General features: G+C 45.8%; 1 protein-coding gene across 2 annotated transcripts in view; it reads left to right on the forward strand.

Moving 5' to 3' along the window:
* The first annotated feature begins 578 nt into the window (after nt 1–578).
* MOB4 (MOB family member 4, phocein) overlaps nt 579–27,551 on the forward strand; it is a 91,914-nt gene continuing 64,941 nt past the window's right edge. The window contains exons 1-2 of one of the 2 annotated variants that reach the window (XM_083153562.1): nt 579–734; nt 14,640–14,702. In XM_083153562.1, the coding sequence (XP_083009688.1) occupies nt 675–734; nt 14,640–14,702 (123 nt within the window). In that variant the 5' untranslated portion in view covers nt 579–674. The remainder of the gene's footprint in view (nt 735–14,639; nt 14,703–27,551) is intronic. The other variant, XM_083153563.1, reaches the window with a different exon arrangement.

Here is a 27,551-nt window from a genome sequence, read left to right on the forward strand (position 1 = left end):
AGCGTGCGCACAGACATTACAACTGAGCGCACAAAGCAGCAGTGGTCCCCTTTTTGCAGTTGTGGTCTCAATTAATGTGTTTTACCCATTAGCTACATTGTGTGCTGTGTTTTGAATGTTTAAATGTTTAATATCATTTTGAAGTAAAGTTAACACAAATGCTGAACGTCATTTTCCAGTTATATATAAGTGATGCACAAAAATGTAAATTTTATTCCAAAGTTGCACAGCCAAAATCTTTAGCCGCACACAGCCTTCGTAAAATTAGAGGGAACATTGGTTGCCATCGACGGCGATTCTGCACCCAGCCATCGATCAGTGTTTTGCTCGGTTAAGTATGTCCTTATTTGTTCAGCTCACTGTTTAAAAAAAAAAAAAGAAAGAAAAAAGGCAATAAATGATTGTAAAACAAATTATTCTTCGTTATTAACAAATTACCCCTTCTTTCAAAGCGAACCGCCGACCCGCCTAAAAGATACGAATCTTTCCACAGACTGAGCTGCTGGGACACAGCTCTCGCTAGTGACCCGTTTTGCCCATCTCATTCTCTACTTGGTACATCATCAGACGTCACCATATGAATAGTAGGCGGAGACGTTGAACGTCGCCCTCCTCCTCCGTTCGCAGAGAACACCTGCATCCGGGTCTTTTCTATAGCTTTACACTCTGGCACTATGGTCATGGCGGAGGGAACGGCAGTGCTAAGGAGGAACAGGCCGGGCACGAAAGCTCAGGTAATTCCACACCATTCTAGAATACAGATCAGTTGATCCTTTTAATTGACTTCGGGCATCGACACGATATGACATGCCAGCAGATTCCTGGGAAAAGGTTGATATATAGGATGTTGGACAGGCCTCAGCCTATACCGTGACGGGATGAAGGTGGGAATGCTGGTCCGCAGTACTACACGGAAGGCGACAGAAACCTTAGTATTTATTTCGTTTTGTGAGCGAGCCCTTTTATTATTATTTTGGTTATTATGCAGTTGACATAGACAAGATCCTGGGGGTGGGAGGAACAGTGAGTCAATAAGGATGTCCCGGCACAGAGCAGAGCGTCCCTGCTGGCTGGCAGTGAGACGCGATCCCCTTCTCCCGGGGGCCTTTTTCGTATTCGGGATCCGCATCCGAAGATGATAATTCAGGGTTAGATGGACGACGTTGGTTATGTCTCGTGGACCTTCTTTTTTTTTTTTTTGCCGTAAAGATTGATGCCAAGCTGTGGCTAGTAGCTCTGCTAAGTAGATAGGGTACGAGTAGGAAAAGGAGTGGAACACGGTTGCTGTCAGGAGGGGCAGCGCTCAGTAACCGTCAAATCCAATTTACAGTAAGGACAGTATATAAACTTCATACAGCTTCAATGATGGCCTGGAGGAGAGTGGCCATTTTCAATACAATATAAAATTACACCATATAACAATATAGTCATTGAAGTGGTATAGTTCAGGTATTTACTTATCGGTTTACAGAACTAAATCAGTATAAAAAATTTTTTTTTCTGTGTAAGGTTTTTGTAAGTATTTATGTGCATTAATGCATGAAAAGTGGGTGTTGCTGCTGCTTTATCAAACTCAAAACTGTTCATTCAAATGTTATAATGCAGTCGTTGATTGCATGCAACAGGAAATAGATTTATGCCCTGGTCAGAGTGATATCAAATATTTGTTAATGTTTTATGGGGACTATGTAAAAACCGGACCGGACAAGACCCCGGACCGGACATTAAAATCTGCAGTCCGGAGCTTGTAGTGTCTGGTTAAGGGAGGGGGAAGGGGGATATAACCACCTCCCTGTGTGGTCCGGACCATTTCGTTTTTATCTACATGCCTGGACCATACAGGTAGGCTTTATTATACCCCTTCTCCTCTCCGTGACATACCCTGTTTTATGGGGATACGGCCAATTGGGTGACAGTCCATAGGTCGATCACTATTGGTCAACATAGTCATGTTTTGTTTTTTCATAATTCACTATGTCCACTTGGACGTAGAGGGAGAATACAATAGTGTGCCAAGTGTACAGAGCCATGCAACAGAATGCAGTAAACGTTTATATGGTGCCCATATCGTCCTGTACAAAAAAATGACTCCTGTTGACTTATTGCTTGTGTTGATCTTTTGACGATGTTGAAATTTTTTTATGTGTTGACCTATTGATGACCTAATTACTGTCGACCCTGTGACCTATACCCATTTCATGTTGCTGGTCCAGTTTGTTTTTGACCTTTAATGAAATAATAAAAGCTAACTTTTATATATCGGTAGAGAACTGATTGTAGTCTATGGGCTACTTTATGGCCCGCTGGCTGGGTAGAGGATTCCCCCAGAAGTGGCTGCTTTGCGGTGCAGTCAGCGCATGTGTACACTCCCTGGCAGAGCAGTAGTCTACGCTTTCAGGAGCCCTTGGCCCAGCGTCTGCTGATTAATGCATACCGCTGATGCGATTGTATAGGGATATAGTCATATTATCGACCTGACTTAGGTCAACAGGATTCTAGGTCGACATGGATGAAGGTCGACATGGTTTTATGTCGACAAATGCGTTAGGTCAACATGGTTTTTTTCCCCCACTTTTTTTGAGCCGACATGTGCTGACAGGCGGTATTTCATGCCCTACCATCCACTAGGGTGTGGTGGGATACTAAAATAGTGTGCTCGAAGCATAGCGAGCAAAGCGGTTGACTTCCAACTTTGTCGACATTCGGGATGAAAAAATCCGTCGACCATGTCCCCGTCAACCTAATGACTGTCAACTTATGCCCCTTTCCCACTGCAGGTCTAAAACGGTAAATTGCCAATTTTTTAGCGCAATTTACCATTTAAGGCTGCAGTGGGAAAGTGCCAGAGTTGAAATGCTGGTTAAAGATAACCGGTATTTCAACTCGTTTTAAAAGCAGAGTCCTACACGGTTAAATACCGTTTTTGAGGCAGTGGGAATGCCTCTGAAACGGTATTTAGTTAAAAAAAATAATCGGCGTGGTGTCCCCCCCACTGCCGTAACCAGCACCAGGCTGAAGAGCCAGGGCTGGCATTGAAAAATCAGGAAACCCGACAAATAGGGCTTCGCTGATTTGGTACTTGTGTACTTTCACGGCTCCCATCGCATGCCATATGTAGTGGCATGCAATGGGATGCGGTTTTTGCAGTTTTTTTTAGCATTTTTAAAAAATCGCATGCGATTCGATCGCATGCGATTTTTAACAGAAATGTAGTGTTCACTCTAGGAGTGACACCGGGCAGGGCGATGGGGGGCGGACCGGGCACACCGACGTCACAGCTGGGGGCGTGCCCGGGCCACCGACGTAATGAAAGAGGCATGCTTGGGCCGCCATTGTCATCAAAGGGGGCGGGCCCGGCCGCCACAGTCATCAAAGGGGGCTGGCCTGGCCCCTCCGAATACACTGTGCTGCCGGGGAAGCGACAGGCATCGCCGTCAACGGCGACGCTGGGCTTCCCCGTGAGGCTGTTTTAGTGGGGCGCTGCGAGACGGGCAGGGCGCATTTTGCCCTTTAAATATCGGGCAGGGCACAGCACCCCGCTAAAACAGCCTAGCCGGAACACTAAAAATGCATCCAAATGCATTGAAATTAGTATCAAACATGTTCAATGGCCCCCAAATGTAATTTTTGAGGCTGTACCACCCCCACTATCAACGCGAACCCGAAGCGTGGCGAGCACAGCGGTACGCGTCCTATGACCTTTTCATACCCCCACTATCCACGTCGGCGTGGATAGTGGGGGTATGAAAAGGTTGTAGGACGCGTACCGCCGCCCCTCGCGGGCTCGCCACGCTTCGGGTTCGCGTTGATAGTGGGGGTGGTACAGCCTCAAAAATTACATTTGGGGGCCATTGAACATGTTTGATACTAATTTCAATGCATTTGGATGCATTTCTGTTAAAAATCGCATGCGATTTTTTTGCTATGCGATGGACATCGTGGGAGCTGTGATTGTACACAAGTACCGCTGATTTTTTTAAAACCAGCTCCAGGTCTGGGGCTGGTTCCCAAAATACGGGGGACAAAATGAGTAGGGTCCCCTGTATTTTAAGAACCAGGCACAACCAGCCAGCAGGGTAATGCCACAGCCGGGGACACTTATTATATAAGGTCCCGCGGCCAAAGCATTAACCCTACCGACCAGTCAGCCTGGCCAGGGGTCCTGGGGGAGTAGGGACCCCCCAATAAAGGGGTCTCCCCCCTCCAGGACTTACCTGACCAGGCTGAAGCCTGGTGCTGTCCCCGGTGGCCCTGTGTGGTGGCCACCGGGCTGATCATTGTGTAAAAAGAGAACCACCTGTGGCGACCACCCCGGCATCGATTGCAGGAGCCGAGAAAGTCGGCTCCTGATTGGCCAGAAATCATTCTGAGTAGAGACGCCGAGGAAGAAGGATCTCTGCGTCTCTAGTGTACAGCGGAGGCGGAGCGGGTACCACTGCAGCCGGGAGCAGCGCGACTTCAACAGCCGATGCCGGGGTGGTCGCCACAGGAGCAGGTTAGTAGGATTTCCTTCCCCAGGTACCCCTTTGGATTACTACGGATCCAGGACCCCGGACCCGGAACCAAACCACCGGACCGGACCCTGGGACCTACCTACGGGATCAAGATAGGTAAGTATCAGTGTGTTTGTGTAATGTATGTATTAAACTTTTATTTTTCTAATGTGTCAGTGTGTATTTATCTATTTTTTTTTTTTACTGTGGAACTACTAGACCCAGCGGGCCCTTTAATGCCCCGCAGGCTGGGACTTGTGGTTCTCCAAGTCCCAGCTTGCGGGGGAGGCTTGCTGGGACTCATAGTTCCACAGTTTAAAACAATAGGTTTTCCATCTATTTTTTTTTTTTTACACCATGATCAGCCCGGTGGCCACCGCACAGGTCCACCGGGGACATCACCAGGCTTCAGCCTGGTCAGGTATGTCCTGGAGGGGGGAGGAACCCCTTTATTGGGGGGGGGGGTCCCCACTCCTCCAGGGCCCCTGGCCAGGCTGACTGTTCGGTAGGGATGAATGCTTTGGCCGGGGGGACTTGTATAAAAAGTCTCCCCCCGGCTGTGGCATTACCCTGCTGGCTGGTTGTGCCTGGGGCTGGTTCTTAAAATACGGGGGACCCCTACAAATTTGGTGGACCGGGCACGCCGACGTCACGGCGGGGGACGTGCCCGGTCTGCCGCGTCACGGCAGGGGGCCTGCCCGGGCCGCCGCGTCACGATAGGGGGCGTGCCCGGGCCGCCGCGTCACGATAGGGGGCGTGCCCGGGCCGCCGCGTCACGATAGGGGGCGTGCCCGGGCCGCCGCGTCACGATAGGGGGCGTGCCCGGGCCGCCGCGTCACGATAGGGGGCGTGCCCGGGCCGCCGCATCACCCCAGGAGGCGTGCCCGGGCCGCCGCATCACCCCAGGAGGCGTGCCCGGGCCGCCGCATCGATGAAGGGGCTTGCCCGGCCATGACCACGTCACTGAGCTGCCGGGATGCAGCCATGGCCGGGCAAGCCCCCTTCAGCGATGCGACGGCCCGGGCACTCCGGCGGGCAGAATGCAGGCTGATTTAGCGGTGCGCTGCTAATGGGGCAGGGCGCATTTTGCCCTTTAAAAATCGGGCAGGGCGCAGCGCCCCGCTAAAACAGCCTAGCGGGAACACTACCCTTGTAGTTTACAACTTATTTCAAACGTTCAATAAGGTTTTCAATACCTCGTTGGTAGAAATCACCTGGTGTAGACTCGGATGAAGATCTTGTTTCATGCGCGGGGTCGTTTGTTTACCTTGGCTAAGCCATTCCTTTCGCTGGTTCATATTGATGTACAGGCACCATTTTTCGTCGCCAGTAACGATTCGGTAAAGAAATAGTTCCTTGTGTCCATGAATTGAACGGTGACAAGCAAGCAAACCAGCGGAGATTGTGGCTCATTGATGTGTTTGTCCTTTGCTTAAACCAGGCATGTCCAACGTTGGCCCTCCAGATGTTGTGAAACTGCACATCCCAGCATGCTTTGCCACAGTTTTGCTATTAGAGAATGCTAAAACTATTGCAAAGCATGCTGGGATGTGTAGTTTCAAAACATCTGGAGGGCCAACGTTGGACATGCCTGGCTTAAACTGTTCAATACAGTAGACTGTTGGCTTCCCAGCCTCTAGTTTCTGTAGTAATAATATGTATGTTGCCTTTCTTTCCTTCAATGAATGTATCAAATACATTCGCATATTAATACAGAGGAGTCTGAGTCGGAGGCGAGGAGTCGGAGTCGGAACATTTATCTACCGACTCCACAGCCCTGACTGCTAGGGTGGATATTCTCGCATCTATGCCAGGGCTATCCCGTGAACTGGCGCTGGCTGCCATTTCCCCTGACCCTGATGTAGAGAAAGGTGATGAAAATGATGATGGTGAGGAGATTGAGGAATCTCAATGGTCTCAGCCTCCCATTCAAGGCACGGAAAGTCAAATCCTGGCTATTAGAGAGGTATTACATTTACCTCTCTCTGCTCCTGTAGAAGGGGATCCTTTCTTTGTGTCTCATAGAAGACAGGAGGTTGTGTTTCCAGAGCAGTTTGACTTAGAGGAGGTTTTCAAAACAGCTTGGAAAAATCCTGAAAAATGCTTCCAAGTATCTAAGCGTTTTAAATCTGCCTTCCCCTTTGACCCTGAGGGTAGAAAGGTGTGGGAGCAACCTCCAGTAGTGGACGCTTTGGTGTCCCGCTTGTCCAAAAAGGTAGTGCTCCCTGTCCCGGGGACTACAACCTTGAAAGACACGGTCTACAGGTAACTAGATAGCACAGTTAAGGCTATATACACGGCCAGTGGCACGTCTCAGCGCCCAGTTCTCGCTAGTTGTTGGATGGCTAATACCGTATTCACTTGGGCGAATCCGTTCCAGGAAGGTTTACTAGGTGACATGGATGTGGCCACAGCAGCTGAAAAGCTGCATCACATCCAAGACACAGCAAAAATGTTGTGTGAGGCGCAAAAAGTATTAAGCGTCATTAATGCACGTAACTCGGCCATGGCTGTGTCGGCCTGTAGGGCCTTATGGTTATGGTAGTGGGCCGCAGATGCGGACTCTAAGCGCAGTGTGGAAAATCTGCCCTTCTCAGGGGACAGATTGTTTGGGAGTGAATTAGATTACTTAATTTCTAAGGCTACGGCTGGAAAGTCCACCTTTCTTCCGTCTGCTTCCACACAGGTAAGATGCCCTTTTACAGGGAATACCCAGCAGTCCTTTTGGAACTCAAAATTTCGACCTAAGGCCAAAGGTGGGGCAAATGCCAACAGAGGTGCTTGTGGTAAAACCAAGAAAGCAACAGCCTCTTCCAGCAGGGACCGTAGTGTGAGCACTGCTGCACCCAAGCCCTCAGCATGACTGGCTCCTCCCACCTCAAGATATCCTCGCGGTGGGGGTTTGGCTGAAATATTTCAGCCACGTGTGGGAGGCTTTATCCCTCGACCTGTGGGTCAGGGATATTATTTCACATGGCTACAAGCTGGAGATCGAAAGACCTCCCCCTCAAAGGTTTTTCAGACCGGGACTCCCAGCAGCTGTGGAGGATCGCAGGATTCTCAGGCAAGCGATGCAAAAGTTGGTACTCTCTCAGGTACTGGAGCGGAACCAGGGATACTTCTCCAACCTGCTTGTGGTGCCGAAGCCAGACGGCTCGGTCAGACAGATCCTAAATTTAAAATCCTTGAACCCTTATCTTTGGGTCTTAAAATTCTGTATGGAATCTTTAAGGGCGGTCATTGCAGGGTTGGTAGAGGGAGAATTCCTGGCATCCATCGACCTGAAAGATGCCTATCTTCACATACCAGTGTGGAGCCCACACCAGGCGTATTTAAGATTCGCCATACTGGACGAACAGTTCTAGTTTTAGGCCCTGCCATTTGGCCTGTCCACCGCTCCACGCAATCTGAGGATTCAGTGGATAAACATAATTCCATACCTGGACGACCTGCTCTTGAAGGCGGAGTCAGAGACTAGCCTTCAGAAAGCAATAGATTGCCAGATGTGTTTTGTCAGACCACAGATGGATACTGAACATACCCAAATCTTCTGTAGTGCTGACCCAGCGTCTCCAATTCTTGGGGAAGAAATTGGACACGGTGGAGAAGAGTGTGTTTTTCCTGGCGGAAATGATTGCCGCACTTCAGCAGTTACTGTTGGAAGTCCTGACCCCAGAGAAGGTATCAGTGTACCTGTGCATCAGGTTAATGGGAAAGATGGTGGCCTCATTCGAGGCACTCCAGTTTGGGAGATTCCACTCAAGAGTGTTCCAGTGGGACCTATTAAGCAAGTGGTCCAGCTCCCATGTCCACATGCACAGGTTAATCGGCTTGTCAGCAAAGTCAAGACAGTCTCTGCAGTGGTGGCTCCACACTCTGAACCTCCTTGCAGGGCAGAGATTTGTAATCCTCGGCTGGGGAGCCGTAGCACAAGGAGTACACTTTCTAGGGAAGTGGACACTCGTGGAAGCAAAGTGCTAAGTGCTCTCTTATGTAAGAGCCCCTATCTGATATTTCATCAGGATAGGGCGGAGCTTAGGACGAGACAACAGTTCCTGCCGAAAGTGGTGTCAGCGTTCCATGTGAACCAACCAATAGTGGTACCTTCCAGTTCAGGACATCAGGATACACCAGAATCCTTAGATGTGGTCAGAGTTCTGCACGTCTACGTCAAGAGGACTGCGCGAGTTCGTAAGACTGAGTGTCTTTTTGTGCTCTATGATGCACAAAAGAAGGGCTGTCCGGCCTCCAAGCAAGCTATTGCTAGGTGGATCCGTTCCACCATACAGCAGGCCTATATGGCCGCAGAATTGTCGGTACCGGCTTCTGTGAGAGCTCACTCCACCAGAGTGGCTGCTCGGGGCGTTTCCGCTCTGCAGCTTGGTAGAGCTACCACTTGGTAAAGCCAACATACCTTTGTCAAATTTTATAAAGTTGAAAGTGGCGAAGGATGATACCCAGTTTGGGCAGGCTCAGCACGTTCCCGCTCTTTCTTGGAAGCTTTGGGACCTCCCCAATGTATTGAGACCTCAGTACCCCATATGAATGATAGTGAAAATAGGATTTTAATACCTACCGATAAATCCTTTTCACAGAGTTCATATGGGGTACTGAGCGTCCGCCTCAGTGCGGTGTTCTGATTGCAAATTATAGTGATCTTGTTCCAGCTGTTCTTGCAGTTGCGAGACAGTGGCTTCATTATTATATTGTACGTTACAGGTCTATTGAGTTGTGTGGGAGCATCTGAGTTTTGGTGACATTTGCTCCCTTTATAATCACTTGTTGATTAAAAAGTTATTATGTTTCATGACACAATAACAGGATTAACTAAATTTAGTTGAGTGTTGTTGTGTTTGTTGTGGTGTGCTGGTGCGACTCTCACCACATTACTTGTTAACATGTTATTTCCTACCTCACATAGGGGAGATAGAGGGGAGGAGCCAGCACACCCTGGTTGAATAAATGTATGTGCCTATCTCCTGTCGGATGACCTTTATTCCCAATGTATTGAGACCTCAGTACCCCATATGAACTCCGTGAAAATGATTTACCGGTAGGTATCAAATTCCTATTTTGGTACTTATATGTGAGTTGGGCGCCCGTTACGTAGTTTGCTTAGTGGTGTATTGAGAATACCAATACACCATTATGCTTGCGTAAACTGGGCAAGTTACGCAAATTACGTAATTTACGCAAATTACGTAACTGGAGCCCTGCGAACACATAAAGGATCATATGCCCACTATCCACGTCATAAGTCCACGTGTGCGTGGAGTCAATTTTAGAAAGTGTGGCAAGCGCAGCAAGCCACCGAGCCCGAAGTGTGGCGAGCGAAGCCAGCCCCGCGAGGGGACACAGATACGCGTCCGCTCGCCATGCTTGGATAGTGGATGTTTGTTTGTGTGTGTGTGATTATACTCCCCATCCAGCTGTCCCCGCTGCCTCCGGGACTCTGATCCCTGCATCGCGGCCGCCATGACAGTTGCAGCTCGCTACGCTATTAGCATAGTTACATAGTTACATAGTAGGTGAGGCTGAATAAAGACTTGTGTCCATCTAGTTCAACCTATGTTTATAGTAGCTTATCCCCTGTTGTATCATATGTTATGATATTTTAAAGACAGATTTTGTAACTCATTCGTACCCATGGATGTTTTTAACCAATAAATGTTTATCCAACCTTATTTTAAACCTATTTATAGTGTCTGCCGACACCACTTCTCCAGGAAGAGAGTACCAAAGTTTGACTGCTCTGACTGTAAAGAATTTTTTTCTTCTAGATGAACAAAATCTTTTTTCTTCTAATCTAAACTCGTGCCCTCGCGTCCTAGATTCCTTTCTAGTAGAAAAAAGGGTGTTTGACAGTTCCTTATATTGGCCCCTAATATATTTATACATGTTGAGCATATCCCCCCTTAAATGTCTTTTCTCTAGTGTAAATAGTCCCAAATTGTTTAATCTTTCCTCGTAGTTTAAATTCTCCATACCCCTAATAAGCTTTGTTGCTCTTCTTTGGATTTTTTCTAATTCTATGATGTCCTTTTTATAGTGCGGGGCCCAGAACTGCACTGCGTATTCGAGGTGCGGTCTAACCAATGATTTGTACAGAGGCATAATTACTTTTGAGTCCCTAGTTTCCATGCCCCTTTTAATACATGCAAGAATTTTGTTGGCCTTTTTTGTTGCTATATTACATTGAGCACTACACCCCAGTTTGTTGTCTATTTGGACTCCTAGATCCTTTTCGAGTACTGATTTACCCAATTCATCCCCACTTAGGTAATAGCTAGCACACTGGTTTTGCCCACTCATCTAGATTGTCAAGATCATTTTGAAGCGTGGTGTCTGATGATTTAATAACTCTGCTCAGTTTTGTATCATCCGCAAAGATGGATACATTGCTGAGTAACCCCATCCCAATATCGTTACTAAAAATGTTAAATAAAATGGGCCCAAGAACTGAACCCTGTGGCACTCCACTTAGTACTGGTATCATATTAGATACGGCCCTGTTCACGACCACTCTTTGTTCTCTATTACACAGCCAGTTCCCTACCCATCTACAGATATTTGCCCCTAATCCCATGTCCTCCATTTTATTTATCAACCTCTTGTGTGGTACTGTGTCGAAGGCTTTAGCAAAATCTAGGAAAATCACATCTACAGCGTTTCCATTATCAAGGTTTTTGCTAACCTCTTCATAGAAACCAAGCAGATTAGTTTGGCATGAACGATTTTTCACGAACCCATGCTGGTTATTACTGAGTAAACTATGAAGGTCTAAATATTCCTGGATGCCATCTCTTAAAAATCCTTCAGATAGTTTACCCACTATTGATGTTAAACTAACAGGTCTGTAATTAGCGGGATTTTCCTTTTTTGAATAATGGCACTACCTCCTGCTATTCTCCAGTCTTTCCTGATGATAGTGAATTATCAAAGATATAATGTAGAGGGGAAGCTAATTCCTCCCTTAATTCCATTAGTACCATAGTGCCTCTGGGGAGCAGGGAAACCATGTGATGCTCCCCCAGCGGCTGCCGGGATCTCCCCTCTCCGCCGCCATTACGACGCCAGCCCCCGCCGTGCAGGACCACCACCGACGACCGCCCTGTAAGTAACAGCAGGGCGGCCGCCATCTCCCCCCTCCGCATGGCCACACCTACCCTCCACCTGCCCGCACCTATTAGCCAGGTGCCCAGCAATGGCTACGCTAAGCTACATTGGCAGCGTAGCCGGGCGCCCGGCTAACATAGAAGTACCCCTATTTTTATTAATCCATTCTCCTCGTTATACGGATATCTTGCTGGAAATTTATGATGAGTAATTTTGAATATCTTATTACGATAAGACGCATTATATGCATTCCTGTCTCTATCTGTTGGACACCTACCCGAATGGCGCCTTCGGGTATTTCAGCTATATAAATCTTGCAGAAAGTGTGATTCTATGGGCAGTATTCAATGAACATATTCACCGCATACAGCGAATCCTGTTTAGGATTCGCTGCACAGTCGCCGTGTTTCGGAGCCTCGCTGTCCCCCTGCTATCCCCCTATTGAATGAGGCAGGGGCTCGCTGCCCCTGACTGCGAATGTGAACCCCTGTGGCAGACGCCGCAGGGAGCCTGAGGACGGCGGCAGGCAGGGAGATGGAAGTCTCCCTGCCTGCCCCAAAACGTATGTGGGGGGGAGCAGTGAATATATGAATATCTAATGATCGGCTCTCGGCCCCCTGCTGGCTGCTATGTGTAAAAAAAAAAAAAAAAATATATATATATATATCTCCAGAATGCTTAATAAAAAGCAGGGGCGCTCACCAATTTTGCTTCAGTCAGCGATTTTAATGCAAAGAGTCAATCAAAAAAGTCGACGTTTCAACCCTCAAGGGGCCTTTGTCAAGACATAAAGATCAGCCATCGGTACAGCAGGCAGAGAAGAGATATATATATATATAGTTTCTATGAGGAGGTTTGGGTAACAACTGTGGAAGTCGAAATTGCAGCTCTATGAGGAGGTTTGGGTAACAACTGTGGAAGTCGAAATTGCAGCTCTACGCCATTACCGTATTACGACCGCACCCTGCGCAATTCCATGGCGCCACTTGCGTCTTATTAGCTTAAACGTAACTACCAGGGCTGGACGTGAAACTTTAATGGTTAAAGTCTTAAAGATATGTTCCCTTTTGTCTCTTTCTGTTCGCATGAAACTCCCTGAATGAACCCCAAATGTTGTTTTGATTTAACTTGTTTCAGTTACCGTCAACAGTTAAGTATTAATTTATTTACAGTTTCTTATATAGCGAAGCAGATTCCTTTGCACTTACAATAGTAGACAGTCTACTATTGTAAAGCGCAACGGAATCTGCTTCGCTATATAAGAAACTGTAAGTAAATAAATACTTAACTAGCACTTATTTATTCGTGATGAAGTGATCCTCACTGTAAGCCATAAAAGGATAAAAAAAAATGTATAAAGTGAACTTTTTTTTTTAAATCTTTTACATAGTTACATAGTAGGTAAGGCTGAAAAAAGACTTGCGTCCATCTAGTTCAACCTGGTATAGATATCCATTGCTGATTTGGTAGGTTCTGGTATTTTACAGACAAATTATATTTCTTATTTGTACCCATGGATGTTTTTCTCCAGTAAATGTTTGTCCAACTTTGCCTTGAACGCATTTAATGAGCCAGCCGTTACCACCTCTCTGGGAAGAGAGTTCCAGAGTTTGACTGTTCTGACCGTAAAGAAATTCTTTCTACTAGCTGAATGAAATTTTTTTTCTTCTAATCTATACTCATGCCCTCGCGTCCTAGATTCCTTTCTAGTAGAAAAGAGGGTGTGTGACAGTTCCTTATATTGGCCCTTGATATACTTGTACATGTTGAGCATGTCCCCCCTTAAACGTCTCTTTTCTAATGTAAATAGTCCCAAATTGCTTAATCTCTCCCCGTAGCTTAAATTCTCCATTCCCCTAATAAGCTTTGTTGCTCGCCTTTGGACTTTTTCTAATTCTATGATGTCCTTTTTATAGTGTGGGGCCCAGAACTGTACTCCGTACTCTAGGTGAGGTCTCACCAATGCTTTATATAGTGGCATAATTACCCATGAGTCCCTAGTTTCCATTCTCCTCTTAATACATGCCAGAATTTTGTTGGCCTTTTTTGTAGCTTCATTACAATGGGCACTACATCCTAGTTTGCTGTCTATTTGGACTCTTAGATCCTTTTCCTTTTTTCATCACACAACATACTTTTTTCATCACACAACAACAGCATATAATACATAACAAAGTGCATGAAAAATTCACACATCCATGGTGAGGTAAACCGCTGATAAGCAGTCATTACCAGATAGGCATAAACTGATAAATTAACCGTTCAAAAAGGGCTTGGTTGGATAAGACCCGGGTGCTAATTCTGCTGCAAGTCCCGATGGTAACTCAGTCTGGCAGATGGCTGTGCAGTACCTCTGGCTCACTGTGCTATTATCCCCTGCGTTCTGACCCTTCTTGCTTGAGTCTTTTTGTGGACAAGCGCCTCTTCCCCCGTTTAAAAAGTGTATTTAATTATTTATTTAGCTGCAGTAATTTACAGAAAAAGTAAATCCATTGTTTTCATTCTATTTTCTACTTCTCAGCCCAGAAAAAAATACTATGTCACTAAGTGATCATCTGGGCTTTTCATTTCTCTGCAAAGGCATCTCGCAGGCTGTGTTAAACAGTGTGTCTTGTGTTCTTTGCAGTCATACTGGCTTTATATAAAATTCCCTGTGTTCGAGTTAAGGTAAATGGAGTATATTCTGCACTATTTCATATCATCATTGGCACTAGGCATGGGTGCCTACTTTTACCTATTATGTCTTTTGTGCATGAGGGCTTGGCATGGGCAGTAAGATGTTATGCACACATTCATCACAAATAGGTTTTTCTTTGGCCCCCGTGTTGCAAGCAATTAGCAGGGACCCTCAATCTTGGCGAAGTAAAGTTTTCATGGATAAGGAGGGGTACTTACAAAAAATTTGTGGTGTTTACAAATATTCCTCATTTGGACACAACCATCTCTCTCGCTCAGATTTTTTATTTATTTTTTTGGTAGCAGGGGGATTATTCTTTTTTTAAATTATTTCATTGGTTTTTTTATTTCCAGGATTTTTACAACTGGCCTGATGAATCTTTTGAAGAGATGGACAGTACACTGGCAGTTCAGCAGGTAAATATTGTTTAAGCTCCGTTAAATTGTTGTCTTTTATTTATTTTTTTTGGTACAGAAAGAGGAAAAGGGGAAAACCTTGAGGGAGCCAGTTAGAATGTATAATGCACAATTAAGGCCCAATGGCCTTTTTAGTGAATTAAACATATAAAAATAATTATAGCACAATAATGAATAATACCAAACTTATTGGCGGGTATTTAATACAGACAGGTCAGTAGGAGAACTGTATATAGTCAAATTTGTTCTCTATAGAGGTTCCAGCCAAACCATTTAAAAAGAATAGTAGATGAAGAGGAATGGCCCCAGTCGTTTCAAACCTGTAGTGTTTATGAATCTTATTCTGAATAACTACCAAGGATGGGAGCACCTGATTTCCAGTGCTCAGCAATCGCACCCTTGGTTGTAATTAAGATTACATATTTCTGTCATATAGGCAATTGGTCCAAAAATAGGTGAAATAGTGCTATAGCAGTGTCTGCATGGACGGTTACACCTAGGATTGCACTGATCATCTGCAGTGCCTTACCCCATAGTGGTTTTAAATGTGGGCAAGCCCAGAAAAGATGGTAATTATCGCCTACTACCCCCCCCCCCCCCTTTGAAAGATTGAATCCCTCCCATTTTCATTGAGAGATCTGCCCAGATATCTCCACACTTAAAGTGAAAATGTAATTTTACTTTTTTTATTATCTAAAATTTTAAATTGATACCACCAAGAGATTCCTCCCCTGTGTAAAGGCCAGACAAGTTTGGCTTTAATAGAGGCTGGGAACACTGGTTTCTTCTGGGGAGGGGGCAGAAAAGAGTGAAGCCAATGTCAAATTTTTACAAACTTGAAGAAATCTTCTGAATAGCGTATGGCAGTGCCTGGGGTGCCGCAGCACAGTGATGGGTGCCACGGCACAAGTGTACCTAAAGAGATAGGCGGAGGGAAGTATGGAGTGAGGTGCCAGTAGGGAGGCGTGGAGGGAGATGAGGAGGGGGGGGGGGTTTGTGTGGGATGACTCGCAGTCAGTCGGCCACAGCAAGGGAGGGATGACCATGTGGTTCTTACCTGTGCCTTTGGTCAGAAGGGTGCGGCTACCAGAGTGGCTGGCGCAAGGGGGGGGTCTAGTTCTGGGAGTGTGGTGCAGAGCTGGATTAAGGCAGGGGCTCTGGGGGTCTCTTAAAGGGACACCCTCCAGCCACATTCCAATCTCTCTGTTAGCAATACAATCGTGTCACTGCTCCCCACCCACCACCACTGTCAGCCAGCAGCGCTTAGCCTCTAACTGGGTGAGGCTCTGTTTTCCCAAGTGCCAGGGTCCAGGAGTTGTGCGTCTGTTCCCATTGTCCCACAAAATAAAAAACGAGTGGTCTGACAATGTCATAGGGAGAAAAGTAATTTTCTCTATAATCCATATGGGATAATTGTGGTTTCAATACGATGGCGGAATAGAGGGCCCTCTCCGCAGGAGAACGGCACATAAGGATTTCTTCAGAATGGATGTACTGACTCGTCCCCAGCCACAAGACAGTATAGAAAAATGTGCCCTCAGGAGAGGATGCACTCCTGGAGGTCCGGAGAGTTTTTCTTCAGTTTACTTTACTTTATTATTTAAGGTTTGCTTTTTGGACTACACAGCATTCCTGCTTCGTGGGAAGACGGGTAAGGGTCAGTTGCAGGCCTTTCAAGGAACCGAACTGCTCCCTGCTGCAGGACCGCTGTCCTGAGTGGGTGATTGTAATTGCAGGCATTGTGCTGCAGCGAGCACACCCCCAGCATGCCGCACACCCTTGGCTTAGTCAGAAGACGTCTTTGGTGAGTATTACCCGGGTTCCCCAGTTTATGGTGATGCAAGATGGCTGGCCGCGCAGCCCCCCACTTAAATTGGATGCTTATGTACTGCCACCGGACCACCAGGGCATGTTGCTTCACTGGAACACTGTATAACAGCAAAAGCACCAGTATAAATACTTGTGAAAGCACCAGTGCCGTTGCAAGGGGCTGGGCTTACTCCGAGTGGGACCAGAGCTCTGTGGGAGCAAATTTTCTGCTTCCTACTTCTCCCTGCATGCTGTGGGCACCATTGTTATCACAGCAGACCTGTGTCACAGGGGGAGTCTCAAGTGCCTGCTTGGTCTAGCAGCATAAAATCTATGCTGGAGAATAGAATATGTCTTCACAGCTTGCTGCTAATACACTGCAGACTAAGAAGGTACAGCAGAATTTAACTGTCCTGATTGCCAGAGTAGATATCCTCACTCCCATGCCAGGGCTATCACCCACACGTGGTATTGCTGCCATTACACCTGAATCTGAGGAGGATTTAGATCTGGGGTAGCCAACCATAGTCCTCGAGAGCTACCAACAGTGCATGTTTTGCAGGTCTCCTCACAGAATCACAAGTGAGCTAATTAGCTCCATCTGTGTATCTTTTAAAATGTGTCAGTGATTAATGAGTGCAGCTGTGCAGCAGCTAGGTTGTCTGGAAAATGTGAACTGTTGGTAGCTCTCAAGGGCTAGGGTTGGCTACCACTGATTTAGATGAAGGCAATTACGTAGGGTCTCCGGAGTCTCAAGCTCTGCTTTAGTGATCTGAACCTTTAATCCTAGTGATTAGAGAGGTCTTAGACCTCCCTCTGGTTGACCCTGTTGAAGCGGATCCCTTTTTTGTGTCACATAAAAGGCAGGACATAGTCTTTTCAGAACAAGCGGATTTAAAGGACACCTTTCAAGGCTGCATGGAAAAATCCAGAGAAGTTTTCAGTTATCAAGATGTCCACATTTCCCTTTGATCCCTCAGGGAGGAGTGTATGGGAGGAGCCGCTTGCAGTGGATGCCTCGGTATCCCGCTTGTCCAAGAAGGTGGTACTCCCAGTGCCTGGGACTTGCATGCCTAAGGATACGGATGACAAGAAACTCTACTTCACGCTGAAATCCATGAATACAGCCAGTGGGACGCCCTTTGCTCGCTAGTTTTTGGATGGCTAAGTCCATTTATACTTGGGCAACCCAGATGCAGGAAGGGTTGTTGGGCAACATGCCGGTGGCACAGGTTGCAGAAAAGCTGCGCCACATTCCGGATACAGCTTTGTGAAGCATAAAAGGTGCTTTCTTCTACAATCCCCATGGCAGCCTTAACACTGGGATATTGCCCTTCCCCCATAGATTCAAACAGGATATTTTTCTCTAGGACAGCCCACCTTTTGTATAATAGCCCCCTCCTCTCTCTCCTCTGTGTCTTTTTTTCCTGTCTCCGTTAGAGAAGGACAGAGTAGCCTGTTTTATTTTATTTGAATCAGGGTTACCTTGATCAGCATGGAGCTGAATGCTGTTGCTCCCCGGGGAGAAGAAGATGCTAAGGACAGTGACAAACTAAAGCAGCCCATACACGCTGCTCTGTGGGCGTGCTGTACTAGCACGGATCACATTGCATTGCATGTGCATCCGTTGTGCATGCAATGCAATGTGATGAAACATATGTGCAAGCACATACTTTTTGTACTTAGGTTTCATCAAATTGCATCGCATTGCATGCACAACGGATGCACATGCAATGCAATGCAATGTGATCCGTGCTAGTACAGCACGGAAAGCACGCCCTCATAGCAGCGTGTATGGGCTGCTTAACCCTATGCATAGATTCCTGCATATGGTGTATGGAGATGCACGATAATTGCTGATTATGGACTCACACATGACGGCAACTGGAAGAGAATGCAGACGTTGATTGGTGGTGACCGGATCAGAGAGCAGGCAGACCGGGATGGAAGCCGCGTCTGTACGCTCTGGAGCACAGGCAGAAGGGGCGGAAGTTCGCGATGCGCGTCGCTTCCACACAGAAATGCCGGAGGTGTGTCTAGCAAATGTTTCCCGCGGAAACAAGGGGAAGCAATTTTTGTTCCGCTCGGCCATCCTGAAGGGAAAGGCTGGAAAGGAAAGGGTTATGGCGCCCTATTTAAAAACGCCAGGCGGAGAGACAGAGTTTATGCAGTCAGTGGTGTTGGAGCTGTATTGCTGGATAGCTGAAAGCCATTATGGATGCGCCTTCTCCCCACAAGCCGGTTGATGCCCCAGTGAGGTAAGCCCTTTGGTTTTTGGGCATTAGTTGTTTTATTTATAAGAGACTTAGTATAGTTTGTTTCTTAGAGTGTGCCTGCTGCTGATACTGTGCATAAGAAGAGGACAGCTAAAAAGAAATTCATAGAGGTTATCTGCATGTCTTGTGATAAACCATTTACGTCAGCTCAGAAAAAATCACTGTGATGGATGTGAAGCTGGGTAGAAGAAATTGGATAAGAAGGCAGAGCAGTCTGAGATTCTTAAAGATCTAATGAGCTGGATGAAGCAATCCTTTGTGATGAGTTTTGAGTTTTTACAGTCGCAGACTCCTAAAAGAACCAGAACCCAGGCAGAATTTAGTAATGAGGGGGGCTCATCTGAGGAAATAGAGTGTCTGGAGAAGGACTCCATGGATGAGTCAGGTGAAGTGGAAGTTGTAAGAACCTTTAACCTGGATTTAGTGGAAGGGATGCTGAAAAACATCTAGAAGGCCATGAACTATAAAGAGGAAGCAGGAACTTCAGAAGTAAAGGATCCCTTATTTGAAGACAGAGCAAAAAAGGGACAAACCTTTCCAGTCCACAAGATGGTGAGGGAAATGATTTCGAAAGAGTGGACAAGTGTAGATTAGAAACTGACACTAGGTAACCGTGTCGAGAAGATGTACCCATACAAGGACGATGAGTTATTGGGCTGGTGTTCTATGCCGAAGGTAGACGCTGCTGTTGCAGAACTTACTTCAAGATCTACTATCCCAGTTGAAGATGCAACAGCCTTCAACGATTCAATGGATAGGAAGATAGAAAATGCATTGCGCAAGGTCCACTCAGCTTCTGCTGGTTCGCTCAAATCCACGGTGGCAGTAGCATCGGTCTCGAGAGCCTTGAGATTGTGGGCTTCTAATCTTCATACGGATATAGGTGACATAATTTCAAAGCAATACTTGTTGAAAATTCTTGAGATTATGCAAAAGTCGGTGGACTATTTGTGTGAGGCTTCCTTAGACTCTGTATCTTTCGCAGCAAAGGTATGGCTGCTGGTGTAACGGCGAGAAGAGCGCAGATGCGAATTCCAAGAATAAGCTTGTGACATTACCATTTGAAGGAAAAAAATGTTGGGGTTCTAAGTTGGACGGGTGGGAAATCTATTCGCCTACCGCAAGATAGAATAAATAGTTTCCCTTACCCAAGTTCGAATAAACAGTCGTACAAGGAGGCCAAAACCTACAGACCGTGTAGGCCATACAATAGAAGAGGTTCCAACACTTCACGACAATCCTTTCGCCAGTCCTTTCGTGGGCGATTCCAGACTGATAAAGGAGGAAGATTATGACTAGAGACAGGATTATATGCAACATAAAAAGCTTGAAATATGCATGCAAATATGCATTAAAAGTTAAAATATGCTACATTAAATAATAAAAAAGTAATTTTTTACTTATTTATTTAAAAATCAGCATACAATTAGTTGCAAATAAACCTCAAAAATAAGCCCACCGCATCTACAGATGTCCAGTGCTTTAAACAGGACTTTTTTTTTTTCTTGGCTGCTACAGCAGACTGCAGCATCCAAAGCTGCTCTTGCATCAACTACACGGACCCTCGTCTCCAGCGCCGATGTCAGCATAGCGTGTGAGGGCGGCGCAGTGGAAGGCTTCCTCCCTGCGCTGCATACTCACTGTGACACAGCATTTCCTCTGCGCCGCGTGATATCACAACCCTTCCGCCCACCTGCTCTGCTGCAGAAGTCTGTCTTTTGGTGTAAAGTCACAGGCCAAGGGCGTGCAAAGGTTCAGGAGCTTCATAATGGCATCCGCCTGACTCACTTTGATCAACATGGATTGGCAGCCTAGAGCAGTGTCAGACACATCGTACATCCAAGGTTCCCCCAGCCTGCACACTCTACCACTACCTGGCCAGCAGCATCAGGGCAAAGCAGTGCTGTGGCTCGTGGGTGGGAATAGGGCGGGGTCTAAAATATGCACCATTACTAGATTTTAGGTAAAATATGCAATAACCAGTGAGAATGGGCAAAATATACAAATGCATATAATCCTGTCTCTAAATATGACTATCGCAATTTGTAAGAGAATGGAGGACCACGATAAGACAAGTGGGTGTTGAACATAATTCAGGAAGGTTATCACCTAGAGTTTGCAGAATTCCCAACTCACAACAGGTTCATGAAATCCAGGGTACCAGAAGATAGGGAAAGAAAAGTGGCACTCTGTGCGAAAATACAGCAATTGATAGAATTGAAGGCGATAGAAATGGTACCGGAAGGTCAACACCGAGAAGGATTCTATTCAAACCACTTCTTGGTGGAAAAAGCCAGTGGAGGGTTCAGGACCAGCCTAGATTTGAGATAACTGAATTACTTCATAAAAGCGATAAAATTTCGAATGGAGTGTCTAACTTCCATAATATCAGGGATAAAAAGAGACGAGTATTTGGCCTCAGTAGATCTGAGGGACGCATACTACCACATTGCCATATGTGTGAAACACAGAAAGTTCCTGAGATTCTATGTGGCAGGTCAGCACTTTCAGTTCACATGACTACCGTTTGGACTGAAGACCTCTCCAAGGGTATTCATGAAGGTGTTGATCACGTTAATGGTGGAGTTAAGAAAGAAGAAAATAGAAAATATTCTTCAATTTTATACACAGATGAATAAACAATTAAAAGTGGTCACATTCACTTTATTTATTTATTTTTTAAAAAGAAAGAAGAAAGTCCAGATATGGCCATATTTAGACGATTTACTGATTGCTGGGGACTGGAGTGTAGCTCTGACACTAAAAACATTACAAAGACACGGATAGATCATAAACGACGAGAAAAGCCAATTATGTCCAACCAAGAAGGACCAATTCCTGGGGGTCAGAGTAGACACAAGGGAATATTCAGTGGCCTTGTCATTAGAAAGGTGTCTGAAGATAAAGAAGTTGATGGAGTGGGTCTTACAGAGAAGAAGAATTCCATTGATAAAAGCAGTACAATTATTAGGGATGATGGTGTGCACAGTGGAACTCAAGACAACTACAGTGGTATCTGCTCCCACTGTAAAATAAAGGTTACAAAGACCAGCATTGCATAAAGTTGCCACAACCGGTAATAGATTCTCTGGAGTGGTGGACAGAAGACTTAGAGGGCAGAAACAGAAGACTTAGAGGGCAGAAGCTCAAGTTTGGCGAATCCTCACTTTCTAGTGCTAACAACGGATGCAAGTTTGTCAGAATGGGGAGCCCATCTCGGAAGTTCTTCAGTTCAGGGGACATGGTCTCGGGAAGAATTAAGAAACTCTTCAAATGCAAGAGAACTGCAGGCAGTCTGGGAGGCGATGAGTCTGCTGAAGTTAAAAATCCAAAAATCCCATCTCCGAATTATGTCCGACAACGTAACAGTGGTGTCACACAGAAATCATCAAGGGGGAACCAGAAGTCAAACGCTGATGAAATTGTCGGAAAAGATCATGGTCTGGGCAGAGTTGAATCTGTTATCAATCTCGGCTGTTTACATACCAGGCAAGAAAAACATTGTGGAAGACTTCCTGAGTCGCAAGGCGATATTACCTGGAGAGTGGGAACTGAACAAGGAAGTGTTCCAGGAGATTGTGAAGCGGTTTGGTGTGCCGGAAGTGGACCTGATGGCCACATTTACCAACAGAAATGTGAACAAATTTTGCTCAAAATTCTGGCATCCCCAGGCAGTGGCATTAGACAAGTTTGCGATCAAATGGAGATTCAACCTGGGATACGTGTCCCCCCCCCCCCCCCCCCTTCCCTTTTCCAGTAATATCCAAGGTACTGAAGAAGATGCGGGAAGACTGGGTACAAGTAGTAGTAATACTACTGCATTGGCCGAGAAGGGCCTGGTATACGAATGTGCTGAGGATGTCGATGCAGGAGCCTTGGAAACTGCCAGACAGACTGGACCTGCTGAGTCAGGGGCCCATGCTGTATCAAGATTCGTCAGCATTGTGTCTAGAGGCATGGAAATTGAGCGGCAGATATTGAAAAAGCACAATTTATCACCACAAGTTACGGAAATGATGATGGAGGCTAGGAAGAAGGTGTCTTCTGTGGCCTATTACAAAACTTGGAAAAGTTCATTAACTGGGGAGGATTTAAAGGTGACTTTACATGTATTCCCACAGCCAAGGTGCTACAGTTCCTCTTTGAAGGTTTTCAAATGGGTCTAGCCACAGCTACAATTAAGGCACAGATGTCACCTCTGAGTGTTTTATTGGATAGACCGCTAGCAGAAGACAGAATGATCAAGAGGTTTGAAAGGGCGATGAAAAGAATCAGACCGCCAATTAAGTTCATTGTAGCACCATGGGACTTGAACCTTTTGACTGTTCTAACTAAACATCCGTTTGAACCTGTGTCAGAGAGCTCGTTAAAATTCCTTACCTGGAAGGTTGTGTTTCTTGTTGCAGTAACATCAGCTAGGAGGGTGAAAGAGCTGCCAGCTCTCTGGATAGAGGAACCCTACCTAGTGATATTTCCAGATTGGGTAGTGCTACGAACACATCCAGAGTTTGTTCCTAAAGTCGTATCCACATTCCACCTGAACCAGGAGATAACGCTACCTGATTTCTGTACGAACCCACAAAATGAGGAGGAAGTATCTTGGCATACTTTAGATCTGGTCAGAGCTATATCGTTGTACCTTGAAATAACTAAACCCTTCCGATCTACAAATCATCTATTTGTGATTCCAGAAGGAATAAAGAAAGGAAAGGCATCGGTGAAACAGACAATATCTAGATGGATCAGAGAAACCATCCTGTTTGCGTACAAGAAAGTTGGCAAAGCGGCTCCTCCTATCATTCAGGCACACTCTACCCGGGCAGTATCCACTTCCTGGGTGAATAAGGCGAAGGTGTCAGTGTCAGAGATCTACAGGGCGGCTACATGGTCGTCGATTCATACGTTTGCTAACCATTATGCACTTAATGTGTCTACTGCCCACTTTGGGAAGCATGTGCTACAAGAGGCTCTTTCTGGCTGATTAGAGTCTATACAAATAAATAATTTCATGCAGTATTTAGCCCTCCCGTGTGTTTTGTTTACTTGGGTATGTCCCAGTGTTAAGGCTGCCATGGGGATCGTAGAAGAAAGAGGCGAATTATACTTACCGATAATTCCTTTTTCTTCCTAGAGATACCATGGCAGCCATTTGTTTTCCCTCCCTGTGTATTATGTTGTGTTGTGTTTTTCTTCAGGACCATTATTACGGAGACATTAAAAGACACAGAGGAGAGAGAGGAGGGGGCTATTATACAAAAGGTGGGCGGTCCTAGAGAAAAATATCCTGTCTGAATCTATGGGGGAAGGGGAATATCCCAGTGTTAAGGCTGCCATGGGATCTCTAGGAAGAAAATGGAATTATCGGTAAGTATAATTCGCCTCTTTGTGAAGCATAAAAGGAGTTAGGCGCTATAAATGTGCGTAATTCAGCCATGGTGGTGTCAGCATACAGAGCTCTGTGGTGGCATCAGTGGGTCACAGATGCAGACAACAAGCGCAGTGTGGAGAGTCTTCCATTTACGGGGGAGAGACTGTTTTGGAGCGAGTTAGACTAGTTGATTTCAAAGGCTACAGCTGGAAAATCTAAGTTTCTCCCAGCAGCATCCACACAGGTTCAACGTCCCTTTTTAGGGCCTAGCCAATAGTCTTTCAGGCCGCCAGGTTTTGCCCTAAGGTAAGAGGTAGATCAAATGCTAACAGAGGCACACGAGTCAAGTTCAGAAAGGACACTGCCTCTGCCCCTCATGACCGCAGCTCCAGCACAGCTGCACCAAAACATTCTGCATGACCGCTTTCACCCACCACGACATATGCTTGCAGTGGGAGCGCGGCTGTCGCACTTCAGCCATGTGTTTGATGCCTCCAGCCTAGATTCCTGGTTCACTGATCTTATTTCACACGGTTATATGGAGGAGGGGGAGTTCCTAGCATCCCTGGACGTGAAGGATGCCTACCTTCACATTCCAGTGTGGGCCCCACACCAGGTGTATCTCAGGTTTGCCCTAAAAGACGAGCATTTCCAGTTCCAGGCCTTCCCCTTGGCTTGTCCACCACTCCGCATTTTCACAAGACATGGCGGAAATGATAATCATACTCAGGACTCAAGGGATCAACATTATCCCGTACCTGGATGACCTGCTGATAAAGGCATGGTCAGAGTAAAGCTTCCTTAGTGCAATCGATACCACCATGCTGGTGCTCTCAGACTACGGCTGGATTTAGAATCTGCAGAAGTGCTCACTGGTGCCGACCTGATTTGTCCAGTTCTTGGGGATGATTCTGGATATGGTGGAACAGAAGGTGTTCTTCCCAGAGGACAAAGTGATAGCACTTCAACTGCTAGTGATGGCTGTTCTTACACCAATCCCAGTATCAGTCCATCAGTGCATCCGTTTGCTGGGCAAGATGCTTTCTTTTGAGGCAATCCAATTTGGGAGATTTCACTCCAGGGTGTTCCAGTTGGACCTGCTGAGCAAGTGGTCAGATTTGCACCTCCAAATGCACAAGTGTCACAGGCCAAGCTGTCTCTACAGTGGTGGCTGCAGTCTCAAAACCTGGTGGCGGGTAGGAGATTTGGGTTCTGGGACTGAATTCTCCTTACAACGGACGCCAGCCTTCTGTGAAAGCTTGTGGTGAAGCGGGACATAATGTGCTTTAATTACATTCTTAATTGTGGGTATAATATGAAATCCCAAATTTTTAAGACAAACTTGCCAGGAATACTAAAATTTAGTTCGTAGAGATTGAAGGAGGTCAGGGTGGAAGTTAACAAGGAGTGTTTCAGTTTTATAATAAGTGAGGGAGAGCAAATCCTCAATTATCCATGTCCATAACAGAGCCGTATAGTGAGGTATACAGGTGAGTGCCAGTGGCAGATCAATATAGGTAGATGTGACCGGAAGCCTGTCCTCACTGGCTACATTCTTTGGGATCACTGACCGGGTTCTGATTTTATGGGACCTGGCCAATAGGGGATTCCCTCTTACCACCTGTAACTGCCGGTACTTGTGTATTATCACAGCGATCTGCTACGCTACGCTGACAATGTAGCCTAAGGTACGTTGTCAGCGGAGCTGGCGCCATGATGATACAGTTGTTCATCGTGTGTTTGTTGTGCTTTATACTTAGAAAAAGACTTGTCCTTAATGTGTAGGTGCACCAAGAGAGAAATATAAAATATAACCTTTATTTCACTTTTATTAAAAGGCTGCGAAAATATTAAAACGAAAACACATGGTCATACAGTGGAATTCTCACAATATTAAAACAAGGGTGGCAGGCAGATGGTGCACTAGTAATCATATAAACAAGTGTCTCTTGTTGATAGTGTGTAACAGTGTCATGCAGTATTGGTACTGTAGAGATAATTCACTCTTACAATGTACTGGTCCTTTGACCTTGCTCCTGTAATGCTCTGTGTGCCCCACTAGTGGTATCTGAGCTCACTATATAGAACCTGCATGCACGATCTGATCAGATTCACAAGCAACTGATGTTAAGTATTGCCTCAATGAGATGTATGTTTGAACATAATGTTAGTTGCATGCTGTGTAGGGTGTCCCGTAGCACATGTGCCTTAGGGAAACATACCCCTGTCAGTGACTCCTGTGGCTCTATATGCACGAGTATCAAGCATATCGCCACTTGGGCACTGACACTCGCAGTAGGAGGTGCAGCAGGTTAGTGAAATCTCAGCCCTTATAAGGGCTTTAGGGACGCCACGCTACCAGACACAGAATCAAAAATACATAGTATGAAAAATAACAAAGCGCATCAAACTGCCCGCGCACCGCTAGCCGGCACGCGCTTCACAGTTTCAGCTTCTTCAGGGCCAACCCGACCCCTGCCCGGGTTTAAATACCAGTAATCCAGTATAATTGTCCAATCACGCTACGCGTAATGCCGCGCCTTCGGACGGTGTCAGGTAAGGTCCTGCTGTGCATATTCAGGTGAAAAAGTCGTTGCGCTGTCGGGGTATGCGTCAAATGACGCGTCTCCCTGTTGTCTGCTCAGGATTCTTTCTCTATACTCGTTCAGCATCTCAGTCATGTCAGTATCCCAGGTAACCTAATCTGGACTGACGCTTCCATTTGTGAAGTGAATAGAGAAGGTAAAAACACAAGGCGCATAAATATGTTGCAGTTGTGATTTATGGCATCTTACAGAGACATTGCTGAATGAGATCCCTTATATTAATTAACCCGGATTTGTTTTTTTCATATAAAAAAATTACATTGTTGCCAGTGTGTCTCATTCACATATAATGATTGTGTAGTAATATGATTAACTTGATGATATCCTGCTGTCTGTCTAAGTATGTGTGCATCGGATTGAAAAGAATACCCAAAGTTTGGGCATTAATATATGGGTCGATGATGATGAAATGTGTATTACTTGTTTGCACATAAGTGAATAAAGAAACTATGTTTAATTGTGTGATGTTTTACTCATTGTACAGTAGTGTTAGACCACTCCGTGTATAGGGGTAGTGGCAACAATGTCACCAATCAGGAAGGTTAGAAAAAATATAAAATGTGACTGCTCTCTCATGTTAAATAATAGAGAGGAGTGTGTGAAAGATCCTTATACAAAGATCGTTTTGTGAATGACTGACCAAATGTAGTGATCAAAATGATTTAGTGAATCTAGATAATAAATAAAACATGTTAATGGAAAGGTATAAGTTTAGTGCCTGGACTCTGTATCAATCCGTGATGAAGAATAAGATAATAAATTGGATGATAAAAAACTATACACACTGTGC

This window comes from Crinia signifera, chromosome 7, assembly GCF_055691185.1.
Source record: "Crinia signifera chromosome 7, ASM5569118v1, whole genome shotgun sequence".
NCBI lineage: Eukaryota > Metazoa > Chordata > Amphibia > Anura > Myobatrachidae > Crinia > Crinia signifera.